This window comes from Mya arenaria, chromosome 8 (assembly GCF_026914265.1).
Source record: "Mya arenaria isolate MELC-2E11 chromosome 8, ASM2691426v1".
In the NCBI taxonomy this organism is placed as follows: Eukaryota; Metazoa; Mollusca; class Bivalvia; order Myida; family Myidae; genus Mya; species Mya arenaria.
Window position 1 is genome coordinate 51,467,110 of NC_069129.1, and position 11,592 is coordinate 51,478,701.

Here is an 11,592-nt window from a genome sequence, read left to right on the forward strand (position 1 = left end):
TAAAAACAATCGTAGAGGTCTGCATGCTAGTCGATTAAAGAGATATAAATTGCAATTGTCGCAGGCTTTGTCAACTGCACAAAAACAAAGCAATTTAAAACTATAACCACATAAGTAGAATGAAACGGCCTAAGGTATTGGGGAATTTCCCACACATCGATCAAGATATAGGTAAACCTGTCGTCTTAGGTTTATGAAGTTATTATTGTGAAAGGTAGAATCGGAAGACACATTTAAAACGGATTACTTGTAATAAGTGTTTTGTGATGAAAATGTTTACTTTAAGTATGAGATACCTTTGATCGGACCTGCAAAAGTACATCAAAACATGTACTTAAAAACTGAATAAGCTTTGTATGACTGTTTACAATGCTGTTTTACAAAGTTTGGATTGCATGGACATCATGAAGTTTGACTTTGAAGTATTTCATTTTCTTAATTCGAGAATACTGTGCGATTTCAAACGAAAATGAACGTTTTGAAAAACATGACTAACAAAATAAAACAAACAACAAACAACAACTTATTCAAATTTGATTGTTCAAGTAATGCTGATATTGTGACAGTGACAGTGCTTTATGACAATGCTTTTGTGTATAAAAGTGATTATTATCGCGAGGAATATCGCTCCGCTCAATCAAGGGCCAGTAAGTTAGAATCGATTCCCTTTTGTGATTTTTCAGGACCCTGTATTTTTAAGAGATCATGAATGTTGGGCAAATTCACTGTCAAAGCTTTCGGGTATAGTATCTTCCTTGCAGTTGTGTTTGTAATTCACATTCCATTCATAAATTATGGTTGTCCTGGATGTTCTGCAACCTTTCTCATTAGGGTGTCGATGTTGAGGTTATTGCAACTATCGGAGCAGACAAGAACAATTGTTCCGAATAGTTGCCATTGATACTATTGATCCTCATAAAATACAAAAACACGAGATAATTCATGAACAACAGGTATTCCAACGCTTTCGGATGTGTACCTATCATAATTGACAGACAAAGCCAAACAAAGTGAACAAAATTATTGATAAGATGTCTAGCATAACAAGAATTCTTTAATGTTTGTATATATTTATTAGCCTGTTTAAACTGAGTAATAACAATGTAATCATCGTGTAGCATTGAAAATGAAAATGAAAAACAACAGAAACAAGCTTAGTAGTCGAGCATATAAACATAAACCCTGTTTAAAAGCACAGAATAAACGCAAAGAACGCACAAAAAACGTTATTTGTTAAATACGTAATTAATTTTGTTTCTGGTCATGTGAACAATGCAGAAAAAATCAGTCTTACACCCTTTGTTTGATTAATCACACTCTGTTATCATGTCGACACTATCGGAGTAATTATAATGATAATAAAAAAAATATATATATATTTACATCATTTTGTCCAATTACTAGAGGAAACTGGTGTGGGGAGAAAGCCAATTAGGAACAGAAGGTTCTGTAGATTTTTGAAACTCAAAGACCGACAGAAATAAACGGTGACTGTGACATACAAACAGTAACCTATCACCGATCTATGAACTGTTCATGAAATATTCCGTATTTGTTTTTTTAATATATTTTTTTGTGTACGACATTTGTTAGTTTCAAAGACAAATTTGTACTCAATTTTTCTACATCTACATCCCCCCAGTCAAGTTGCACGTACACTGGTTCAACCCCCAGTATATTTACATTTTACTGACCGTTCCAAGGCGATACCTAAAACTCCTTGATAAGCACACCTATTTATACAATAGTGGAACAACACACATTTCAACGAACAACACAGTACGCATATTGTATAAATATGTGTGCTTATCAAGGAGTTTTAGGTATCGCCTTGGCGTGTATCGTTGTTTTTTAATATCATTATAAGTCAATTTTTAAAACAGCAAGTCTGCACAGGCACATGGCTACTCAAATTTATGACCATAGCATCTTTTAAGACCCTTCACCAAAAAACGTTGGCTACTTAAACTAAGTAAGCGTTTGGAAGAGCGTCCTGAGGTCACACAATAATTTAAAGGAATATCTAGATTTGACATCGTAAAATGTATTTCTACGGAATGCATGACCGATACCAGTACACTTTTAGAAATTATGTATCCAAGGTTTGAATACAATATTAGTTTTTCACCAAATATATCAAGTCTACTAGACGTTGCATGGCTTTCTGAAATTATGTTCTGAAAATAAACACGATATAAAATGCGTATTTCAATATTGAAACAGGAATAACAATGAAACGAAAAAAACGGAAAATGGAAGAGACTCCTGATTCCAAATTCAGGAAATGCATCTTAATTTAAATGGTGTTTCTTTGGCATTCGTGCAAAGAAGAAATAATAGAAAGCTATGATAATAACTTTTGAAGTCGTTTTGCAAATGTGTTTAAACCTTTTTTTCAATGTCGTTGGTGGTAATAAACTAGATAGTGTTCGCCATGCATGTTGGGGTGCAATTGTTCCTAGGTTGCATAACGCCGATTTCCTCATCGCTTATAGCGTCTACCGCCATGCACTTGTTGCCCTTTTCGTGCTTTTATTTTTATATTCCATTGCTCCGTAGTGTTGCCATTGTTTGGAAAAATTCAGGCCCATTGGCAACCGACGTACCAAAGTCAAGATCACTAAGATGCCTTGAATAAATTACATATTGTATCAAGGGTTGAACGTACTGTAAAACTAGCACATTTCGTTAAAATATATTTTGTGGATTATATCACGGACCTATAAACCATGGATTGGCAACTGCCCCATATCAGTAAAACGATAAGAAATAATAATTTACCCATAATCCTTAGCGCGCGCTCGGAAAATATCGGAAAATTCCGCCGAATCTCCAATTGGTGATTAACGGCGATCTTCGGTTATTTCCGCCAACTCTGCTAATAATGCCTTGTTCGTTATAGATTTAGTCATAATTAATAACTGTGATTTTAATCAGATTCCTTTGGACTATTATCAACTCAAATGAAAGTACCGCGCATTTGAGTCAATTTTAATTAATGTTTTCCTACATGTATATATTCGGCCGATGTCGGACATCTCGAAAATGACCACACGGTAAGATCTCGGAATGAAATCCCGCTGCACGCGTGAGTTTGAGATTATCGCATTAACACAGATGAGAGTTGCCAATCCATGGTTTATAGGTCCATGATTATATGGATGAATTCAAACGACAATTTTTATGCATTTTCCGTATTACGCAAGGCTAATGCCCTTTCAAATAAAAATGAAAAAAACACAAATATGAATGCAGTATGCCATATTTCTGAAAACCTACCAAATGTCTGATTCATTTCGTTTACTTTTTGGCAGTTAGAACATCTGCTGAAAATAATCCTGGCTTAGAATATATAATATATATACACTGTGATGTTTGTGGAGTTTTGTGCTTTCCTACCAGGTTTCTTATTTGTGATTTTTTTTTTGTTTTGTTTTCTTTTGGCGTTTACCCAGTGTCATTAAACGGGGTTTATGTTCAAACTTTTGACTACTGAGCTTGTTCCTGTAGTTTTTCACATAAATATAAGAACCATTTTGTTTGGCCTGTTCGTTTCTCGAATATTCAAAAAACGTTGGGTTATTGCGTTAACCCTGGCATTGAATCAATAGAAAAATACCATGCAATATGAAATTATCAAACGATTTCCGAAAGTCATGGTTTGGCATGCCTTTAATCAGCACATAACTGGCTGCAGTTTTAAGTCAACTGTCAAAAAAGTGTGCGCTTTGTAAATTGAATAATATTGGTATACAATATCCTTCCCATCTTTACTACGATATTGTATTGTATCACCGATAGTTATTCTTTATTTTTTAGAGCAACACATTCAAAACAACGTTTACTTTTAACCAGGTTTTAGTATGAAATCAAGGTTATCAAAAATAGAAGAATGGCTTCCGCCCAATAATAATTAATGGATCGTGATGAAAGTTAGTGTTTATGGAGCTTATGTTAAGAGCATGCTTGGGATTGCTTTTGAGGGGACTGGGGTCACGGGCAGGGTCACTGCTATTAACAGTAGAAAAATAGTTTTTGTTCAATATCTTATAATTCATGGACTGTTGTTAAAGCTGGAGTCTAGGTAGCTTATGGGATTGCTTTTGATGAGGGTGGGGTCAAGTATAAGTTCAGTGTTACACAATATAGAAAAATGGTTTCCATCCAATAACTGAAGTAAGATTTTATGGATTTGATGGATAGAGATACATGTTTGTGTTTAGGTTGATTTTCCGAAGGGCTACTTTGAGATTGCTTTTCAGAGGTATGGGGTCAAGGTCATGGTCACTGTTACTTCAAATGGAGGAGTGGGGTCAATGCCAATGTGACTTACAACATCTACATGGTTTCCGCCTAACAACATTTTTTAGAATTGATGGAAACTAAAATAAAAATTCTGAACTAGATTTATTTTCAGTTACGTCTCTGTTTGCTGAAAAAAAGGTTGCTACATTTTCTCATTAATACAGGAAATTAATTTGCTAGATTTACTGACTGCCCATACTATACAACATGCCGTCTTCGCATTGGTGCTTTTCTAGTTGTAGAATGCAACTGTATCGCCATATATTCTTTGTCAAGGTTAATTATGTTCTGTAAGACTAATATGGATTTTATTCTTAAAAAAAACTCTTATTTACTCTATTGACCTGAGTTTTTTTTGTATATTTGTAGGGACGTCGGTTGGTAAATATTTGAATACTAACCGGAATAATCTCCATTGAGTTCCTCTTCGGCTGATGATTCTAAGACGGTAAACCCAGATTCCCATAGAAATGTAGTTGAATGAGTATATGAAATGGCTTTATTATATATTTCGTTTCTGTGTGTTACCCTAAAGCGTTATATAATCACCTATACTGCATATTGCCTGTTTATTCATTCATCTATGCATTCGATATAAAGGTAGCACTAATATTGTTCAGTTTAGAATGGATATACATTGGACCATGATCGCAGGGTTTTTGACAATCATCGCTTGGTTTTGGTATTTCAATTCAAAAATGAACCGACTAATGCAAGACAGGGGCCAACATACTATGCTAGTAAAAAATGACAAGGCACAGCAGACGGAAGTATACGCAGTTAACATGGATCAACAAACAAAAGTAGCCACAATAAACAGATACCAACAAACAGAGGTAGCCACCAACAACGGAGAAGTAATAACCATTGACAAACATCAACAAACAGAACTAGAGACTGTTGACAGAGGTCAACAGACAGAACTGGAGACTGTTGACAAACATCAACAAACAGAAATAGAGACTGTTGACAGAGATCAACAGACAGATATATGCAAGGTGGAACAGACGCGAAAGGCGCAAGGTAATGTGCGTTCATTGCTTGTATTAGTAATTGTACGATTTGCAACTTAACTGATCTTTCCGTGCCCAGGTAAGCACAATGCCGATTAGTTGGTTACGATTGTATGGAAGTTAGCTCATATATTGATGGACCAGCTCTTCAAACATTTAATTCAGGTAGTATTTTTACTTTCGACTAAGCTTAAGCTTTTCTGTTTAAAATCAGACTAAACTATGACTTGTGCTCACCCCTAACGGTAAGATTAATTGTAAACTTAATAGTCATTTTACTCCAGGTCTGAATTGTGTAAAAGAACAAAAACGGTTGTTTTCACAAAGCAAAAATCTACATTATAGTTAATAGTGTTACAATTGGCACGATAATATGACTAGCTTATTTGTGGATAGGAATCCCAAAGAACCATTAACCATTCCTTTTTAGTAAGCAATACGAGTAAAGACGAATTTCAGGCTTGGGAAAGAATCATTTACGCTGTCATCTAGAGTCCCTAGCGCCAAATACTTGGCCAACGTCACAGATCAATCATTAATCCTCAAAATGATTTATGTTATCTCAACCAACAGGTTTGGTCGTTGACAGCGACTTTGTCGGGGTCGTGCAAAATGAGTTAGAAAAGGTATGTTGCTTAATTATATCTTCCTAAACATATGCATTATTTACAACATCTGTGAGAGATGGCCAAAATAACGTTAACATTTCCAACATAACTGAAATGTTTATTCCCTATGAAAAGTGATGTATGTTATCGTGAATCGAAGTATAACATAGGTATACTGATACCAGTCTGAAGATAAAATGAGAAAACTGGATAGACAGGAAATCGTTTAAAATTACAATCTTAACACATTCTCGGCAAAATCAAATAATTATTCGGACATTTACTTCGAAATATACTTTTTTTAAATATCAATTTAATCATTAAAATACTAGGAACTAACAGTATCCTTTGTATGTATTTATCATGACTTTCGTTACTTTTTTATCATTTGTGTAATTAAAGTATATCATTGTTTATTCAAATGACTGTTGACATTGGACTCAAAACGTAATTCCATTGACAACCATAATTACATACATTGTTACTGTTGTATATGACTGGCATTAGAGACGATAACGCAACATAACTCCACTTTCCACAATTATCTTATAAAACGATGAGTCAGTTGAGTTGACATATAAAATGTATTGTTAAATAAAAAAAATCACTAGTAAAGTTGATCGGCAAAGCGCCAAACTGTAAAGCGATTGATAAACCAGTTAACGTTTGGTTATGAATATTATTCAAAAGCAAAACAAAAATCACAGACAAGAAACATGGAACAACGGCACGAAATTCCACAAACAACCCAGTGCATAATACTATATAAAAAGACTAGGTGCTTTAATCAAGTACCGCCTTGGAACCGTCAGTAAAATGTAGGGGGGGGGGGGGGTAAAGTAGTTTGCGTGCACAACCTTACTTATACCAACGACTCAGAATAAAGTAAAATCATAAAAGTTAAATGCATTAACTTGAGGAAACTTAATAATAAAACAAATAATGATAAACTAATAGGTGACACCAAGTATTTTAATGATTAAGGATCCCAACTCTACCTGCAGACGGAGGAATACAATTCAGAGCATCTTAGGAAAAAACTTCTCAAAAATACGGTGCAGTAATTGTTTGAAACAAACATCACACAATATCCGCCTTAGTAAATAAAATGTTTAAAGTTGTGTGATCATAGAGTTTCATAATAAAAAGGATCATTGTACTAAACCTGGGAACAAACAAAAACATCATTAAACATAATACTACGACATGTATGCGCTCAACCTTTCTTCCAAATGATTACCTAAGTAAACATTTAAAAGAAAGAAACGTCACACGCTGGAACATTCCTAGCAAGCCAAACCACAATACTTGTTTAGAGATACAACATTTATGAGTAACTATTTAATTTGAAACCACCGCGTGCCGGCTATGAACTATATCTTTAATTACTGTTGCTTTTATTTAGATAGGTGTAGATTGCAGCAAAAATTAATATTCAGCATATTGTCAATAATTTACTTTTCAACGTAAGATGAGAAATTTCACATGATTTATTCCACGTAACATTGTCAACTTCGTTTTCATGTAAATCTGTCATACGCGTATACTCTACAGTGGTGATCAAATATTAATGAAGACGTATTTGCATAGACTGAACTATGTATATATTTACACAGCTAAATGTTTCAAGGATTATTCCAATATCAATCGAGAGTAAAATGCCATCCCCAAGAGCCATTTTTTCATCAATAGCACGTTGTACTGCAAAATGGTATACACACCGCAGGCTTAAAAAGGTACTATATTTGGGAAACCGCGATGACATGATCAGTGAATACAAGGTAGAAACGTTCTGTAAAGTAACAGGGTGCAACACCTTAAATTGCATCAAACTCTTATAAGACAGTTTATACTCTATATATAAGCCCTTCCAACCTAGTTCAGAAATCAGACAATCAAAAAATACATTATTCAGACAAAACATCTTTGAATCGTTAATATTTCATTCAAATATTTGAAATAATTTATTTCATAAATGATGTCAAATTTAAGGTTTTCTTTAATTTTCATTTCAGTTTGAAAATAGCTCAATGGCTACCAAGTACATCGATATAAAGAGGGAAAATGGAACTAAAGGTTTAGAGGAAAAACTAAAGATTGTAGTAAACAAATGGAAGACAACTAAATTGAATATTGCAGTCATTGGACAAGCTGGTGTTGGAAAATCTACTTTCATTAACACATTTTTAGGTAATAGAATTGCAAAGACAGGGTGTTACGAAACAACAGTCAGATGCGAACCTTATTTTCACCCTAAAAATGACAATATGATACTGTGGGACGTTCCTGGAGTTGGAACACGTTCATTTCCAAGAAATGACTACCTGCAGAAAATAAACTTCCAAAGTTATGACTTCTTTCTCTTAATGCTAAGTGAAAGGGTTTATGAAAACGATTTATGGTTAATGAAGTGCATTTTGAAAATGAAAAAGAAGGCTTACATTATAAGGTCAAAAACAGATCAAGCGATTGAAAATGCCCAAAAGGATTATCCTGGATGTCCTGAAAAAGAAGTTTTAGACATGATAAAAGATAACATCGTCAAAGAATTCCTTTCTGAAGACATTCGTGAAACAAACATATATCTCTTAAGTGGACAAGATGACAGCCGCTTTGATTTCAAACTTTTAGTTTCAACACTTTTGCGTGAAACACCTGAATTGAAACGCTGTGCAATGATATTTTCTGTTTCCCCCCTGTCTAATGACATTATTACAGCGAAGGTAGAAGAACTTAAGGCACGAATATATATACAAGCATTGGCAGCATCGATTGGAGCCACAATACCGATACCAGGTGCTGGCATTCTCGTACAAGTGGCTTTGTTGTACGAAGAAGCTGATTTCTACAGAGAGCAATTAGGCACAGATGAAGACAGCCTAAACAAGATTGCAGAAAGATTACAATGCCCTGTCGAAGATCTACAAATAAAGTTAGACATGAAGATGCATATTATACTTCGTACAAAAACGGCTTTTTTATCCTTCTTAGGGACAACTGCAGCAACAGAAGGGATTCAATCTGTTTTGAAACTAGCTATCCCAATAATTGGAAGCCTCATCGCGGCAAGCACAAATTATCCGCTCTGCGTTTATTCATTAAGGAAAATTCTCTCAGAGGTTGAGAAAGAAGCACGAAGCTTAAATGCATATGTAGTAAAATGGATCGAAAGTGAAAGCCAGATTTAAATTCTAAATAATTTGGTAATCAAAAGTTATTATTTCTGGGTTTTTTTAACTGTTATCCTTATGCCGTTATAATAACTCAACATTGACTCGTATTTGGTCTCACATCTCGAGAGTGTTAATGCTACAGTTGGATATTTTCTGTTTAAATAATTCAAATATAAAACAAACATACAAAATATATTGAGTATGTCAGCTAACTGAGCTCGACTCCGATTCATATTTGAGAAAATAACATGTTTAACATTTAAACACTGTGTGATGGTTTGCTGGCGTGATCGTTATTCTCTTCATATAGAAGTTGTGACTAACCACGACTTGTCTAAATATTTGGTGTGTTAATAGTTTGTTAACGTACTTGTGATCACTTTTAAATTGTGTTTGAGACAATCCTATTTGAAAAATGTTTGAAAAAAGAGATTTCTCATAAAACAAATGCCAATATATTTCAACAACTGACATTAAATAACACTTTAAATCGTCAACTTAGCTCTTTGTTTTCATATGTTGCAGCGAATCTTGGATGAGTTTAGCCAAGTAAAATTGTATAGGAAAACAAGACAAAAGAATTTAGCTTTGCGATTAAGCTATCAGAAATAGCTTATATCTTGTTTGATCACTGAATCGAACTTTCAATGAAAGTATAAACATATAAGTTTTATATATTGCGGAGTTAAGCCTTTGTGTGAAAAGTTATGCCATTTATCATCTTACTGCAGTGCTCTGTCAGGGTAAACTCTAAAACGAATAAGTGTTATAGCTTGATTAACATGCTAAATTATAACCAGTCTTTTAGGACGAAAAATGTTCAAGAGTTGAGTGTGTAAAGGAGAACATATACATGCTAATAACGATGTATTGCTATGAACAACTAGTGTTTACTATTTTTAGTGATTAAATTTGTGTTGTAAGTATATGTATTAGTATGATAAGTATATTTCACTGTAGCAAATAGAACTGTTATGTCATGTGTGTTTGTACTTTAATAAAGATGAACTGTACATATTATGTAAATTTTATGTTCCGTTTTTGTTTTGTAATACTTTCTCTACCCGAAAGCCATTTTGGCTTAATCAAGTATAAAATATGTTTTACATAGTCCCAGCCATATTTAATTGGCATACAATTTATCTTGATAAATGCAAACGTGTCATGTATTTTGTTTCAACCGAAACTGCTGAGGTAAGACCATCAAATATCATAGATATCCTACAAAAATAAATGCATACATAAAACGGCTTCAATAAAAGAAATGCTTACTGTGCAACCTGAAGACCAATGGTAGTTCGCATGTCTTGTTTTGCATTCATATCCTTCCAAATTGAACACCGACGGTCACATTGCAAACTTACGGACATTTGGAACTCTGATTTGACGTATAATAAAACGGAGCTCCTACCTCTATTTGAATTTAAAAAAATGAAATCTAAGATATTTCATATTAAAACGACCTCTTTATTTAAATCAGTCACTAGATTCCGGACAAATGCTTAATTTTGCAACAGAATCTGCGATACTAATTTCCAAAAAAAATAAATTAAGAGATCAGAATGTGTTGTACACATCCTCGCAATACTTGTTTATATAAGTGATTTATTTGAATATTAAAATGAGATTAATGCTCTCATTTATATAACCCTTTTTGATAATGTAATTCGAATCCATTTGATTAACATAATACCCGGCAAACTAAACCTCGGCATCCAGTTTACCGCTAAAGATAGGCAGGAAGCCAGATAACATAACGTCAAAATCCAGTAAACCGCTGTATGCTCCGATATATGGCCTACCTGACCTTGGCATATAGTATGCCGCTCAAAATGACCCGGAATCCGGCGTACCAAAAGCTATTAGGTTGCAACCATAAATTACAGATACAACGATTTACAGCTTAATTGGTGACTGGTTTTCAATGAAATCAAAATGAAATTTCTTCAAAATCATATTTATGTTTGTATTCCTAGAAATTATCTGTTTTGAATTTGTACAAAACACAATATAGAAATTTTGATTCTACGAAAATATTTAAATAGGAATATTGCAATCATCAATAATAAAAAAATCGCAAATTATGTTATTAATTGTTATTAATTGAACATAAGTCCTTGATCCACATTGTATGTTCTTGCGAAACATTTCAGACCTAAATAAGCAATAATGATAACGTTCAAAGAGTGTTCAGATTAAAATGTCAATAAAATATATGTTACTTTAGCCAAGGCACATGAGCACCTTCGGAACTACTCACTTTGAGAAAAGAATAATTCCACAAATGGAATTTTGGTGTGTGTTTTTTTTTCTAATGGTTTGCGATTTCGGTTGTTATAAGCTTGATTTTTATAGGATGTTTGAGCTTTTCTAATTAAGTATTAATGTGAAAAACTACAGAAACAAGCTCAGTAGCCAAACTTTAAACAAAGACACCGTTTAATGGCACATGGTAAACGCCAAAGACATAGAACACAAACACATAAAATCAGA

The 11,592-nt window shown here is 33.7% G+C and overlaps 1 protein-coding gene across 3 annotated transcripts; it reads left to right on the forward strand.

Moving 5' to 3' along the window:
• Nucleotides 1–209: 209 nt before the first annotated feature.
• On the forward strand, nucleotides 210–10,119 carry LOC128242800 (T-cell-specific guanine nucleotide triphosphate-binding protein 2-like). 3 transcript variants are annotated; one of them, XM_052960132.1, is made up of 5 exons: nucleotides 210–647; nucleotides 4,675–4,777; nucleotides 4,926–5,328; nucleotides 5,892–5,944; nucleotides 7,942–10,119. In XM_052960132.1, exons 3-5 carry the CDS (start codon nucleotides 4,932–4,934, stop codon nucleotides 9,112–9,114), a joined length of 1,623 nt encoding a protein of 540 aa, XP_052816092.1. In that variant the 5' UTR covers nucleotides 210–647; nucleotides 4,675–4,777; nucleotides 4,926–4,931; the 3' UTR covers nucleotides 9,115–10,119. The 3 variants fall into 3 exon arrangements, with proteins under 3 accessions (XP_052816092.1, XP_052816090.1, XP_052816089.1); XM_052960130.1 differs by having other exon boundaries at nucleotides 4,675–4,753; XM_052960129.1 differs by having other exon boundaries at nucleotides 4,675–4,753; nucleotides 4,931–5,328.
• The last annotated feature ends 1,473 nt before the right edge of the window (nucleotides 10,120–11,592 follow it).